This window comes from Lupinus angustifolius, chromosome LG09, assembly GCF_001865875.1.
Source record: "Lupinus angustifolius cultivar Tanjil chromosome LG09, LupAngTanjil_v1.0, whole genome shotgun sequence".
NCBI lineage: Eukaryota > Viridiplantae > Streptophyta > Magnoliopsida > Fabales > Fabaceae > Lupinus > Lupinus angustifolius.
Genome location: NC_032017.1, coordinates 3,083,276 through 3,099,226, shown reverse-complemented (window position 1 = coordinate 3,099,226; position 15,951 = coordinate 3,083,276). Strand labels below are relative to the sequence as shown.

The following is a 15,951-nucleotide window of genomic DNA, read 5'->3' as shown; positions in this document are numbered from 1 at the left end:
TGTAACATGTTACTCAATTTAGTAACCTGGTACACACTATTTTTGAAAAATGTTTTAAGTCTTTTAAAAGTGTCTCACATTTTCTAAAAAATAGTTTGAGCAATTATACTTGTATATACTTAAGAGTTTAGGATAGAAGTACTTACAAAGACTTAATCTAATGTCTTGAAGCTTTATCTTCATTTGTCTTCATAAGTCATCTTCCTTTTCTTCTTTTTGGTGATGTTGGTGTCTTTATCAAAACCGTGGCAAGGTCAGGAGCAAGATTTTCTTCACAGTACATGTTTAATTCCTCTTAAGTAGGGTCTCAGGTTCGAGTATTGTAGATGAAAAAATACACGTTGGAAGAGTTAGCCTCACATACTTGTAGATTGTTCCCGAGTAAAACAAGATTGCCTCCAGTACGATGATACTTGTCGGAAACAAAATAAAAATAAATACCAAGTTGCATATCAAAATAAGTAGAAGAGGTGTTTTAGAACATTATGCATAATCACAATCCTCTATCATATCACATGAGCTCAATGTCAACCACCATCCCATATATAGTCATTGTCACTTGTAGTCCTTGATCACAACCAACCACCACCCATTAGTATTGATGCCATAATTGTCAAAAGAAGAATGTTGTTAGGATATATATATATATATATGCAAATTATTTGTTTCATTCTTATCATCTTGAATTGGACAAATTATAAAAATTCAAAACCACTCTTTCAACTTATGACAATATATGATTTACTTATTATATCCATATTTTAATGTTTATAGTATATTTGGATTATCTCTTGCCTAAAGTAGAGACACCTTTTTTTATATGTTTTTAAAATTTAAGACTGAATACCATCTAACCCAAGTTGATAAAGCATTTTTGGACTTGAATAAAAGAACATTTTTTTTTAAATATGACAAGAAGAGATCTGTATAAAAGCAAATGTTGGTAGCTTTTGAGAATACAAAAAATCACAATACACATAACCAATACTTTACTATAGTCACTAATGTTGCTTATTCAATTATACTTATTGTGAAAGTTAGACTCAATATGCCTCATGATCTTTGTATTTTATTTTCATTGATTGATTACATAGCCATATACTTCTTTATATAGAAAAGCTGCATTACTTGCAGCAGAAGCAATGTGATTAATAGGAAAATAAACCGAATTAAATAACCAACAAACTTGCCTAACTAACATAGGGTGAGCTATCTTCTAGAATATATGAGGTGTGCCCATATAAAATACACGTGCCAACTAAGTGCCCATGTGCATAGAACTTTGACCGAGCAAGCCTTGAGGTCTTGGTTGAAACCTGGTGCGCCAAGGTCAGTCAAGCCTTGGTAGAAATCTGGTGCGCATGCCTTGAGGCCTTGGTTGAAATCTGGTGCGCCAAGGCCAGTCAGGCCTTGGTAGAAACCTGGTTGTTGTGCGCCAATACTGGTGTATCAGCCTGAGCAAGTCTGGCGCGTCAATCTGACCGAGCCTGGTAAGCCTGGCACGAGCAACCTGACCGAGGGGACTACGCTTGATGCTTGGCGTGGCACGAGCATCCTGACCGAGATGACTATGCTTGATGCTTGGCGTGGCTTGAGCTATGTTGTCTCGGTCAAGGGCCTTACCCTGATGTGCTATGGCGCATAGGACTCTGACCGAGTTGTTTGAACCAGTGGCTTGTGCTGGAGCATGGGATGAGCCTTTGGTTTTGTTGGTGTGAGTATGGGGCACATATGCATGTGGCTTGGTTGGCAAGTTATTGTGGGCAGTATTTTGATGTTGAGTATGTTCCAATAATACTAAAATAACTCTCTTATTTTTTTCCCTTGAATTAATAGCAATTGCCTGAAACAAACTCAACCTGATGAAGGAAAAATGCCACCTTATCCTGGTGTAGACATTGTAAAGAGCATTATAAGTAACATGACAAAGCCAGTGAAATTGCTTGATATCACTTTACTTACACAATTGAGAAGAGATGGTCATCCTTCTATCTATGCAGGGAATGGTCCTTCTTTCAATGATTGTAGTCATTGGTGCCTTGCTGGTGTTCCTGATACTTGGAATGAAATCTTGTATGCTACTTTATTTGGAAATTAATATTGTGATGCAATTTATATGTATTTTTAATTTGTTATATGCCAATAAAGAGTGTTATTTTTCCTTTTATTTTTTTTATATTTAAGGTTGTTTGCTTAATTTAAGAAATTATTAAACGTGTAGTAAATCTATATGATATGTTTTTGGTACAATCAAGGCTATATCATCACTCTATGGATAAAGAATTAATTTCTTTCGGTGTGTGTGACTATCTTTCTCAACAAGTGTCGTTCGTAGAAATTGAACTCTTAACCTTTCGGTAATCCTTGAGATATAATATAACATTACATCATTATATCAATGTCTTATCGTAAATATGTATGATTTGATTATAGTAATCTTATTTAAATTCAGATTGAAAACTACATCAACGAAAAATAAAGGATGAAAAAAAGATGATGTATTATGATACAGTTGGAAAACAAAATATAAGTATGTGTTGGATTTCAAAAATATCAACAAAAAAATTGGAAAAATAAAACAAATTAAAATTTTGGCTTTTCTACAAAAAAAATTGCCAATCATATTGATTATTTTCTCATTCTTCCCTTCCTATTTCTCTTTACCCCGTACCACTTTACACCATAAAAGTGAGTATATGAAGAACATCCTCAGCAGTAAAAGGTAATCTCTAATGGGAAATACTACCCATTTTAACTTTAGATTAAGTATCAAGTTTGAGTTGACAACTAAGTTGATGTTAAAGTTAATATATAGTAGCACAACAATAATACATAAACAATTAATCCTTAATTTTATTAGTCATCTTCGACTATATGAATTAAACGATGTAATAACCTTCTATTATAAATTATATTTATTCACAAAATATTGACCTCTAAATTTTTCTTAAACGTTTTGTTTCTGATTTTTTGTTTCTTTTTTTCTCTAGAAACCTTCTAACAGTCTTCTCTAGACATGTCCAAATCACTTGAGACACGATTTTATTATCTTTTTTAGACTATAAGATATGTATGTTTATATAATTTATGTATGTTCACTTATCTATTGTAACATTCTCATCTTTATTGCATAAATAAACATTCTCATATTAATATTTTTTCAACCTAACATTCGGTTCATATAAATTTTTGGATCTTAACACATAAACATAAATTTGATGTTACTTCCAACGATTATAAACACAAATTCATAATCAACATAACATCTAACAAACTTTACATACTTTACATGTCAACACAAAAGATTAAGTCTAAAGTTCTAGCCACACAAAAATTAGATGATGGATTGTGATAACAAATTTATTTCATAAGAGTGATTTGACTATTTTATTATTCTTTTGATTTATTGTCAATATAGTGCACTTTTAAATAAATCTTAATTTGGATACATAGTTTCCATTTTTGTACTAGGGAATCATCATTGATACCCAGTTACCCACAATTTTACTTTTTTATTTTTATTTTTTTAAAATGGTGGTCCTTAACCAATCAAGAATTATATATAATCATGGATTTAGTTTTTAAGCTTCTGGTTAGGTTTTTATGCCTTCCTATAACTCTCGAGGTTTTATGATATACCACTTTTCCTTTGTAGTAATATAACTTCCCATTATTACAAATTCTATATTATTTAGTGTTGAAACTTGATTGTGAGTGTGAAATCTAAAAAACTTCCAAATCATACATAGAAGAGTTTTTAAAGAAAACAATTCCCAAGTCCCATATTGGAGAGACCAGGAATTTGGAAAAATCTCAAGTTGTAAATAAAGGTTTTCTCCCCTCATTATAATTTGCCCTAAGTTGAATGCGCTTTCATTCAACTTTTTCTTCCTCCCTCGTATTTTTTGCCGATACATTTCTGACAAACTTCTCCCCCCTCTTTCCGTGGTACTAAGAATTGGCATGGGTAGTCATATTGTGGGCATTTCGAGAACTGACACTAGTAGTCAGTATTGAGAGAAAAAATTTGGCACATATAGCCATATTTTGGGCATTTCGAGAACTGAGGTAGTCAATATTGTGGGAAAAGAATTGGCACATGTAGTCATATTATGAGAATTGACATTGTAAGCCATATTGTGGGAATTTCGAAAATTGGCACTCGTAGCCATATTGTGGGGGTGTATTCGAGATCGGTTCTTATAGTGTAGTAAGAATTCGATAATAGAGATCTGGACAGTTTTATCCTGGAGACGACATGGTTGATAGTCTCCTTGCACATTTTGGGCCATGCCACGAAACGTCTTAAAGAGAGCGACCTGGTTGTGACTCAGCCAGTAAGTATTATTTCGTGTCATTTATAATTGTTGCAAGCTACGGTAACAATTTTAAAACGTTTATACTGCAATGACATTTGTAGATAATATTACTGGACCGAACAACTTTGACCATAACAAACCATTTCGGTTTGATGGGACTAACTTCAAACGGTGGTAACATAAGTGAAATTTTTTCCTCATTATGAGAAATGTTGTCAATGTTCTCAAAACTAATATCCCAGTGGTGCCGAAAAAAGAGGATAAAGATAAACTAGTTATTGATACAACTCTCTGGAATGAAAATAATTACCGATGTAAGAATTTCATTCTGAATGAGTTATCTGATGATCTCTATGATTACTACAGCCCTATAAGTCTTCCAAATTAATTTGGTAAGCACTTGAGGAAAAAAAATATCATACTCACGAAGTTGAAAAAAAAAATAATATGATGTTAGCCACTACCTCAAGTATCACATGATTGATAATAAATCACTAGAGTCTCAGTCCTAAGAGATACATAGAATTGCCCATGAAATCATTTCTGATGGTATGCCCCTAGAGAGTTAAACTCACAGAGCCTATGAATGTGTATTCGTTGGGTATGCTGTAAGCAGGAAGGCGTACATGTTTTACGACCTTAACGCAAAACTGATCATTGAGTCTAACGATGTTGACTTCAATGAAGAGAATTTCCTTTTTAAATTGAGGAATAGTTGTGGCACATCAACTAGTCACATACTTGCGATTACAGATAATGATAAAAAATGAAAGGTTTGAAATAAAACCTAGGAGAAGTAAGAGAACAATAATTGTTAGAGAGTATATACCTGATTATATGATCTATATATTGGAGGATAATCCATCAACTCTTCAAGAAGTTTTGACTTCTTTGGATGTTGATTTGTGGCGAGAAGCCATAAATGATGAGATAAACTATCTAGAGTCTAACAAAAACGAACTATATTAGCTCAATACACTATGGAAGTTGAGATGATAACATTAGCAATAGCTAATGAAGAAGCAAGTTAGTTGAGAAGTTTGCTTGCAGAGATTTGCCTATGGGAAAAACATACCAGTTGTGTTGATCCATTGTGATAGTACCGCGATTATTGCAAAAAAATTGAGAACCGCTTTTATAATAGTAAGAAACGACAAATTCATCATAAGCATAATACTATTAAAGAGTTACTCTCTATATGAGCTGTTAGAGTGGATCATATACGCATTGAGAATAACTTAACAAATCCTTTGACGAAAGGACTAGCTAGAGGGAAAGTTCGTAATACTTCTAAGAGTATGGAATTATTGCCCTTAGAACGATGATCACTCATGATGGTAACCCGACCTAACTGACTGGAGATCCCAAGAAATAGGGTCAATGGGTAATAACAAGTAGTAAAGTGATATGAGAATGAACATGCTATAAAATTATGAGAAACATGATTCTTGTAACATATGTAAGGATGAATTAAACTCTTAATGAGATTTATACTTCAATTGGAGTGGAGTACCTAGGATACATGAGTACTCTTGATAGATTCCTTCATGGATGCTTACTCATACTACAACCAAATTCCGATGTATCCACCAGATCAAGAGAACACCGCCTTAATGACTAACCGAACAACTTACTCTTATAATGTCATGCCTTTCGGCCAGAAGAACGTTGGGGCAACATATCAAAGAATAATGAACAAGGTCTTTGGATGACAGATTGATCAGCACATGGAATTATATATGGATGACAAGATTGCCAAGAGCCTTCCAACTAAAAATCTTGTCTCTATCCTTTAGAACATTTTCCAGCAACTCTGCAAATACAACATGAAGCTCAATCCGTGGAAATGTACATTCGGTGTAAAGGGGAATAGAAGCCTCAGTTTTCTATTGATCAGTTGGGGAATAGAAGCCATCCCCACCAAGTGTCAAGCGGTTGTCAACATGAGTAGTCCTCATTCAGTAAAAGAGGTCCAATAGCTAAACAGACGTTTGGCCACTTTGTCCAGATTCCCCCTTCAGCTGCCAAACACTCTATCCCCTTGTTCTAGTTGCTAAAAAAGAGCCAGAAATTTGAATGGTCAGAGGATTTGCGAGAAGGCTTTCCAAACTTTCAAACAATACATGGTCTCTTTTCTAGTGTTGACCAAGCCAACACCTAGTTAGGTGTTATATGTTTACCTTGCAATAGCCAATGAAGCCGTGGCTGCCGCTCTAATCAGCAAAACTAAAGACAGTCAAAGTCTGGTATACTTCACAAGTAAGGCATTGCAAGGCCTAAAGACTAGAGACCAATGGTTGGAAAAAGTGGTTTATGCCCTCCTCGTGGCAACCAGACAACTACGACAATATTCCAATCTCATCCAATAGTAGTTCGAACAAATTAGCCCATCTTCTTCGCATACCAGAGCTAGTCGGTCAGATGATAGTATGGTCTATCGAACTGTCGCAATTTGATATTTTATATGTGCCTTGAACGACTATCAAAAGTCAAGTATTTTCAGACTTTGTGGCCGTGTTAACCGCACAGCTGGACAACCCATGACAAACCTTGACGATTTTCGTCGATGGATCTTCCAACCCCAAAGAGAGAGGGGTCGGGATCTTGCTAGAAAACGGTCACAAGATTACCATCGAACATTATCTGACTTTCACTTTCCCAACCTCTAACAACTAGACCGAGTATGAGGCCTGCATAGTAGGTTTGCAATTAGCAAGAGAGGTTAAAGCCAAAAAAGTCACCATCTATAGTGATTCCCTAATGGTGGTTTCACAGGTAAATGATGCTTACTAAACCAAAGACATTATTGGGTAAGTACTTGGCAAAAGTGAAGGAGCTGATGACTAAGTTCGAGGAAGCAACCATCCAACATGTTCCAAGAGAGCAAAATGCACGAGAAGATATCCTATCTAAATTAGCAAGCACACAGAGTGAGGGGAACAACCACTCCGTCATCTAGGGGACCATCCTTAAACCTAACATCATGACCATCAAGCAATTTTCAATCCTAGATGACTAGACGAGTTTATTCGTAAAATACCTCCTACATGGCACTCTGCCCATCGATCATAAATAGCGTAAGAGGTTCCTCCGATGCTGCTCTTGGTAAACCCTAACACGGGGGTCCTTATACCACCGAGACTTTTCTACTCCACTCCTCAAATGTCTCGGCCCTGATATGGTGCAGTACGTCCTCCAAGAAGGTCATGAAGGGAGTTGTGGACACCACCTCGGTGCAGTTTCCTTGACTAAGAAAGTACTACGGCCTGGGTATTATTGGCCCACCATGGAGAAAGATGCTTCAAATCTGACCAAGAGATGTACCCAATGCTAGTTGTTCACCGATTTCCACAAAGCCCCGCCCGTAGAGTTAACCACCACGTTGACCCCTTGGTCGTTCAACCGATGGGGCATGGACATTCTAAGATCCTTCCCTCAGGCAGTCGGTCAGCTGAAGTTTCTTATAGTGGTCGTGGACTATTTCACCAAGTGGATCGAGGCCGAAGCCTTGTCGAGCATCACATCGACCAACATCCAAAAATTCACTTGGAGAAATATCATTACCCATTTTGGCATTCGAGTGGTTATAGTGACTGACAATGGTACACAATTTTCCGACCATAAGTTTCAAGAATTGTTGTGTGGCTTACATATCAAACAACACTTCACATACATTGACTATCCTCAAACAAATGGACAAGCAAAGTCAGCCAACAAGTTCATCTTAAGGGGAATCAAGAAAATGCTAGATGAAGCAAATGGAATTTGGTCGGACCAATTTCACCATGTACTTTGAGCCTACCAAACCATTCCACATTCCACAACAGACGAATCCCCTTTCAACCTGACATATGGAGCTGAGGCCATGATTTTGGTGGAAATAGGAGAACCAACATGGAGAGCTCTACATTTCAATGAGGAGACCAATCCAACCTTGATGAGGCACGACTTGGATTGGATTGAGGAAAAAAGAAACCAAGACCAAATAAGGGAGGAAACCGTCAAAAGACGTACATCGAAAGAATATAACTCTTCGGTCATCCCTAGAAAATTAGAAGACTTGGCTAGGAATGAGGTCCCCGGACATGGAATGTGTAACACCCCACTTATGATATGCGACCCCTCGAGCCCATGAATATAGTGAGCGTATCATTAGTAACACCCCAGCCCTAACATGCGACCTCCCAAGCCCATGAATACGTTGAGCGTGCCAATAGCTTAATGGTAGCGACTCATGGGTAAAGTGACTATTTGTCCCTGGGATCACGGGTTCGAGTCGCAGAAGGCTCCCCTTTTTGGGGAATAAAATATTGTAGGGGTATTTAAGCTTGTGGGTGGCACACTCAGTGTATTCATGGGTTTGGGAGGTCGCATGTCAGAGCTGGAGTGTTATAGATTGCTACAAATCTCAGATTTTTTTATGCTTAAATATAGTGTCGACCCTTTGTTAGGCTGAACACCCATCAAGTTCAACGTTACTAATTCTATAAACTAGGCTTGTTTTATTATCTTAGAAGGTTTACGGTCAACTTCGTTGGTTTGTTTTATTATCTTAGAAGTGTTTACATTCAACTTTCTCATGGTTCTCCATAGCCATCTGGTGAGCAAACTCTTGGCGATAAGACATCTCCGACATTTGCCTACTAGCCGCCAAGACCTGGGCCTCAACCTCCTTTAACACTTGCACGTGAGCCTCTACCAACTTTTACATGTCGGCTGAATGCTGCACTTGAAGATTAGTGAGGATTTCATTCTCCACTCAGCTCAAGAGGACCCCCTCCTCTTCAAAGTATGTGGCCATCGATGCCGGAAGGAGAGAGGACAACCACAACTACCATAGAAGGTCGGTCATAGAAGCCCCCTCCACAAGCTCCATAACGGAAGCACTTAGGAGTTTTTCCTCCAACTCTGGGGTAGGTTGAAAGGTCGAGAATACCTATTTGAGACAAGCAACTAACCCTTTCTCCTTAGCAGCTGATTTCTTAGTCGAAGATCCAACCTCGATAACATCGACATCAACGGGATCCCCCAACTCTGAAGAATGCTCAGAAGTCGATCTTCTAGTCAAGTTGACCGACAGTTGGACTGGAGGCAAAACAGAAGCACGTCGGGCATCCCCACTTGCCCCCTGCTAAGTAGAAGGGGACTTCGTCCTTTGGCCAGAAATTGGAAGAGCCCTCGGAGGTGAGAAAATTTGGGCACGCTTGCTCGTCAGCATGCTACTCATAGACGCCCCATCTCACCCCATCCCAAGTGCCTTGATCAGCAGGCATGTCCGGTCAAGGTTATTGCTCATGTCGGCTGAAAAACAAAACATGAGTCAGCACACAATAAATATGACACTCAGGCATGTAAAGACACACCGACTAGCCTACCTATGAGATGGTCAAGGGCCACATCCCCTTTCTACAAAGGTGAGCGATGTACGAACGCAATTTCTGCCAACCAATGTAGTATTTCCTCGGCGGCCTTCATCTCCCGACCAGTTAAACTCGTGTCGATGGTCCAAAACCTCTTCGCAAACTTCTGATGAAACTCCTCATTCTAGGCGAAGGGGAACCTCTTCCTCCCGTCTAATTCCAGTTCTTTATCGACTGGTCAAAGGGGATGAACAAGGCTCACTATTTCCTCGCTTAAAGGCACACCCACCCATGACGGCCTTCTTTCTCCTCAACTGAATTAGTGTTGTGGGTAGCACGTGAGATCTAGAAGAAGAGATTAACGGAGCAAGGGTGCTCATTGACTCTGCACCAAATGGCAAATTCCCAAATAAAGCCCCACGCATCTGGGTGCACTTGGGAAGGAGAAACCTGAAGGTGTCCCAAGACGGCCTCACTATAGTCATCAAAAGGAAGTTGTAATATGAGCTTCCGTGAATAAATGTCATACAAATAGAAAGCATAACCAACTACCTTTTAGGCCTGGAGATCCTGGCAGAACCTTTCGTCGACTTGGGGGGACTTTAGTACGACCGCACCTAACAGACTTTCTAGACTATTTACTTTGGGGTGATCATCAGTTGGGAAACAACTACTCAACCCTAAGATCTCCGATCTTCCCACCAATACTGACCCCTAGGTCTATCCATACTAGGAGGAATGACTAGCTGGTCAATTTTCGCTGAAAACGTTCTCCCTATGAAAGACCTACGACTGGATGAAACATCAAACTTGGAACCAAAATCACTACTCACATCTTGTAGCCGTCTCCCGAGCTTTGTTGATCGGTCAATCAGTGTTTTCTCCCATGATGTCATTCTCTTTCTTCAACTAACCACCTCATTTGGTCTCCTCTCGAAGGCCGACCTCATACGCCGACGTGGTCGAGAAATGACAATGAAGATGTTGGAGGTTGAGACAAGACCTCCATACTACCTGAGCTAGGCCCGCGCTCGGAAGAAGACGACATTATCAAAGAAAAAGAATAAGGGAAGGAGAATAAGTTACCTAAGATGAAGTTTGATGGAGCTAAAGGAAAGAAAAGTTGATCGGTAGTATATTAAGACAATAGCAGAAGAATTCAGAAAGCAAAAGTGAAGAGCATTAAGAAAGAACATTTTCTTATTTATTGGCGAAGCAGGGCCATGGCTACCCCCAAGGCCTAATTCAAAATGCATGATATCTGTTTAAGAGAACACTCGAGTACGATCTAACGGTGACTCAATATCCAAGACAAAAGATGGCAAGAAACGAACCGATGAGTTGCACTCAAGTACTCCCTACTACGAAACGGTCTAATAACCAAAAAAGACATTATGACGATCTGCCACGTGCCACACTACCCATAAGTCTAAACGACACCTTACCAATTCACCTAAAGTCTACTAGCATGCTCACCTACCGAGCATACTACTAGATTGGGGGCAACTGTTCCATCCTAGATATATGGGCGTCCTAATTAGCAGGGATGGTCACATATACGACCGGTTAAAGAGCGTCTCATGGCCGACAATGATGGTCCACACGACCAACTATGCATTCCACAATAGTCAAGCTACCTTGTTCCATGGCTGACTAAGAACCAGGCATGGCCAGACAAGGAGCTTAACCACATGCCTTACAATTGTCCAGACATGGTGGACAACTTTTATGACCACTACCTTAACATCCCACCTGCCACGCCGCTTGCAAATCCCACCTACCCACTTGCCACACGACAAGCACAAACTGCAATATGACTGCTAGACCTGCCACAAGTTACAAGTCAACTATGAATTGAGTACGATCTTACCAAAGCCGCCTGACACGGGAAAAGCAGCCCCCGACAAGACAGGATGGTTGGCCATGCCAATAATACCCTCCAGGGACACGTCATCCTACTCAACCACTATAAATAGGGGTCTACCCCAACAGGAAGTATCACTTAACACACATTGAATTCCCTTATCACTTGTCATTATTATTCTCTACTTACTTCCTATATCTCATTTATTATTCATGGGTATTACCTCTACACTCTTACTGACTTAATCGTCGGATAATCCTTTTAGGTACTTCCACCAACGGGTCCAAGTCAACTCCATCCAGATCCGGTCTGGATACCAAAGAAGCACTACCCGGACTTCCAGTCCGACCAGACTTGTTCACTAAAAGAACATGTTTAAATAGTTAAATCGTTCGATTAGATTAAGTGATTTCATATATAATTTGACCGATTTAAAATAAAATATTATATATTAGAGTATTTTTTTCATTTTTTATTTTAAGTAAACCGTTTGATTCACTTTTCGGGTTATTCAAGTTTAACATGATCATACCGGAATTTCTCTGGTTCAACCCCTCATTCAGCTTAGATTACAAACTAACGTCATTTTCATATCCAGTCATGTCGGTCAAACCACTCTATCGAATCCTCACAACATTGAATAGAACAATTTGGATCTATAACCAAATTCATATTTAAAAATTAACTCAATAATATATCGAGTCTGTTTATGAATTACTATTCACATGGTTATAAGAATGAAAAATGCTTCTATATGTGAGATATGAAGCCTTTTATTTTTTTGTACATTTCATTTTATAAGTACAATATTTAAGCATTGTTAATATAAATATTTATAAACAGTCAATATTTAATATTTAAACAATGACGAATGATGCACCAATGTTATATCAAACTTATACACCATTTCCCAAGTGTTTTTTTTCTCATGCTTCCTTCACTTCTCTTCAAACTAGACTCCTTTTCATTACTAGAGACGATAATTAGATTTTTAATATATATTTAAGGGTAAAAATCTAATTCAATATAAGTTAAAGGAATAAAAATATTATTATCTTTTAATTTTCATATGTATTTTCAGCTCATTGTCCTCTCTACATAGAGGAGTCCCGTCCCGCTCCTTCTCTTTCTGTTCACCAAAAATGAAAAAATTAAATACTAAAAGTAAACCCCAAACAAGGCATATTCAACTCTTCACCCCATTTTGTATAAAAAAAAACTCTTCACCATCGCATTCCATTCCTTCTTCCCTCTTCAACCTAAACCCTCTCCATTCCCAAAACACCCTACTTTTCTTCTTCCTAACCCTCGCCGCAACCACCCCAAGATGCAGCAGCAGCTTCCACGTGTCACCGGCACCACCACCGGCACCGTCGTCCAAGATGCTTTCGGAGGAGCAATGACTCTGATCCAATCCTCTCCCGCCACGTGGAAATCTGCTCTTTTAAGCAACCTCTTCATCTTCATCGTTGGTTCTCCTATTCTGGTAACTGGGTTATCACTCAATGGGATCGCCTCTGCTTTTCTTCTTGGAACGCTCATTTGGCGCGCTTTTGGTCCTTCTGGGTTTCTCTTAGTTGCTACCTATTTTGTCATTGTAAGCATTGATTGTTATTTCATTTTTGTTTTATGCACTTTGAGTTATTTTAAAGTGGCATTGAAACTAAGAGCAAAATTTGTTTTTCATGGAGTTCTATGAAATTTGGGAGATGGGTATGTTTTTGTTTCTGTGGTTATAGAATGTGTTCATTGAAAGTTATGGAGTTTGAGAGAAAAAGTGGCTTTTTCATGGAATTCAGTGAGATTTGGGAAATGGGTATGTTTATGTTTCTGTAGTTGAGACTGCGTTCACTGATGTTGATGGATTTTAAGTGCGAAACTGGGTTTTATTCATGGAGTTCAGTGAGATTTGGCAAGAGGGTATGTTTATGTTTCAGCGGTTGAGACTGTTTTAATTGAAAGTGGTGGATTTTGAGTGCAAATTGATTTTTTTCATGGACCTCTGTGAAATTTAGGAATCGGGTGTTTTTTTTTTCCTGAGCTTGAGAGTGAGATGAGACTGTGTTTTATTGGAAGTTATGGATTCTGAGTGCAAATTGATTTTTTTCCATGAAGTTCTGTGAAATTTGGGAATTGGGTGTGCTTGTGTTTCTGATCTTGAGACTCTTTTTATTTGAAAGTGGTGGGTTTTGAGCGTAAAATCGAACATTTCATGGAGTTCTGTGAAATTTGGGAAATTGGTGGGTGTTTGTTTAAGTTTGTGACTGTATTGTATTTGAAAGTGATGGATTTCAGTGCAAAAATGGTTTATTTCAAGGAGTTCTGTGAAATTTGGGAATTGTATATGTTTTAGTTTGTGGATTTGAGACTGTTCTTGGAAAGTGATCATTTTTTTTTCTGCTAACTTGAGTTTTCTCATGGAGATATGTGCAATGCTGAAAATTTGTGTGAAGATTTTCCTTGTTTTTTGTTTCTGGGGTTGGGATTATATGCATTTCGGAAGCGATAAGTTTTGAGAGTGAAGTTGGTAATCTCTGAAATTAGGTTCTGGAATTTTCCATGTTTTTGTTTCCATGATTGACATTTTTGTATTCTTTGAATTCTATGCAATTCTCAAAATGGTATGGGAATTTTCCGTCTTTTTTATTTTGGTATTTAGGCTTCGTGTTCTTTGGAGTTGACTTGTTCGGCATTTGTTAGGGTACAGCTGCAACTAAGGTCAAAATGGCACAGAAAGTGGCTCAGGGGGTTGCTGAGAAAAGAGGAGGAAGAAGGGGTCCGGGCAGTGTAATTGGGTCCAGTGCTGCTGGTTGTGTTTGTGCTTTCCTCACCATTTTTGGAGTTGGGGGAGACGCATTTTCTCAGCTTTGGAGACTTGGGTTTGTTGCTAGTTTCTGTACCAAGTTGAGCGATACTGTCTCAAGTGAGATAGGGAAGGCATATGGAAAAACAACGTAAGTAGTGAAATCTTGTTTTGGACCTGGCTGTGTTCTGTTGTAATTAGTATTTACTTATGAAGAATTGTCCTGGTTTTCTTGCTTGTGAGCTATTTTGTAACACCCTCCCTCGTCCCCTTGTATTAGATTTACGCAATGCCCCTTACGGAAGTCTGTAAAAAATTTGATTAACATCCTTCATATGTGATATAAATATTCACAAAGATTTTCAGTCATAAAGAGATCTTAATTCTGTATTGAAAAGATAGGCTGTTCTGTAACTTCTGGTAATAAATTTTAAATTAGAGATCAAGGGTATGTTTATTAATCAATTGTAAATTATGCTATCCCTGGTGATTAAAGATATAAGTTGTTCCAAATAAATAAATATATCTTTAGCTTATACTTTCTTGCAACATTCCAGTACTAAAATTTCTCCTGCATAATCTCTAGGTACCTAGTTACAACATTCAAGGTAGTGCCAAGGGGGACAGAAGGTGCAGTTAGTGTGGAAGGAACCTTGGCTGGATTCTTCGCAGCTATAGTTCTTGCTGTTGTCGCTTGTCTCTTGGGTGAGGTACTTCACTCATTTCCGACTCTGAATATGTCTATATACTTAAGGATGAGTGGGAAGCAAGGGGGTGAGGGAATAAGAAGACATGACTTGCCTATATTATATTTGTGAGAGTTTATTGTTAGTTTTGATATAGAATTCTACAGTATTAACTATTAAGTTGCTATTGGGATCAAACAATGTGCTTCAAGGATGGTGATTGTCGAGAGAGAAAGGACCATGGAGAAATCCAAAAATGTGTCGATTATCTTTTCAGGAAATTACATTGCCCTATGCCCCTACCCCTCTAGTATTCTATTTATAACTAAGGAATGTGATAGTACAAGGTAGTACAATAGTACAACACTATTATACATAAAAGGGAACACGTTAAGAATAAAAGCATATCTCAACTCTCTTCCTCAAGTTGGAGCCTATAAGTTGTATGCATCAAGCTTGCTGAAAGTATGACGAAATCATAGGTCCCCTGATAGAGTTAGTGAGTACATCTGCTAATTGATCATTGTGAGTAACAATGTGTCAAGACTATATATTTTATACAATATAGTGGCAATCCACTTCTTTATGTTTGGTCCTATCATGGAACATCGGATTCAAGGCAATGTGCAAAGCAACTTGATCATCACATATTAGCTGCATCTTATCTCCAGATATCAATTCTTAGAGCAAATGTTCAAGCCGTACATCTACCCTTCTCGAACCCCACCAGATGGGAGCCTCGTGCATTAATCCACCATTAAGGCTTTAGGCTATGTTGGGGAGTTTTGGAGGGGATGAAATGGAAAGGGAAACTTTCCCATTCCATTTGTTCTATCCCAAATTGGAGGGGAAAGAAATTTGGGAGTTTGAAAGGGGGAATTCCATTCCATTAATGAAACAACTTGTTAGAACTGGTATT

At 38.2% G+C, this 15,951-nt stretch overlaps 2 protein-coding genes across 2 annotated transcripts in view; both read left to right on the top strand.

Moving 5' to 3' along the window:
- Positions 1 to 2,150, top strand: part of LOC109356390 (protein trichome birefringence-like 42) — a 5,728-nt gene extending 3,578 nt beyond the window's left edge. The window contains exon 5 of the mRNA XM_019599717.1: positions 1,837 to 2,150. Within this exon, the coding sequence (XP_019455262.1) occupies positions 1,837 to 2,098 (262 nt within the window). The 3' untranslated portion in view covers positions 2,099 to 2,150. The remainder of the gene's footprint in view (positions 1 to 1,836) is intronic.
- On the top strand, positions 12,766 to 15,179 carry LOC109356093 (protein VTE6, chloroplastic-like). Its single transcript, XM_019599431.1, has 3 exons — positions 12,766 to 13,140; positions 14,244 to 14,497; positions 14,933 to 15,179. The coding sequence occupies exons 1-3, from the start codon at positions 12,871 to 12,873 to the stop codon at positions 15,162 to 15,164; spliced, it is 756 nt and encodes a 251-aa protein (XP_019454976.1). The 5' UTR covers positions 12,766 to 12,870; the 3' UTR covers positions 15,165 to 15,179.

Bases quoted from the DNA above. Each gene is read 5' to 3' on its own strand.
- LOC109356093 (XM_019599431.1), top strand. From the start codon at position 12,871: ATGCAGCAGCAGCTTCCACGTGTCACCGGCACCACCACCGGCACCGTC. The intron at 13,141-14,243 runs GTAAGCATTGAT...GGCATTTGTTAG, and splicing joins TTGCTACCTATTTTGTCATT to GGTACAGCTGCAACTAAGGT. The intron at 14,498-14,932 runs GTAAGTAGTGAA...CATAATCTCTAG, and splicing joins AAGGCATATGGAAAAACAAC to GTACCTAGTTACAACATTCA.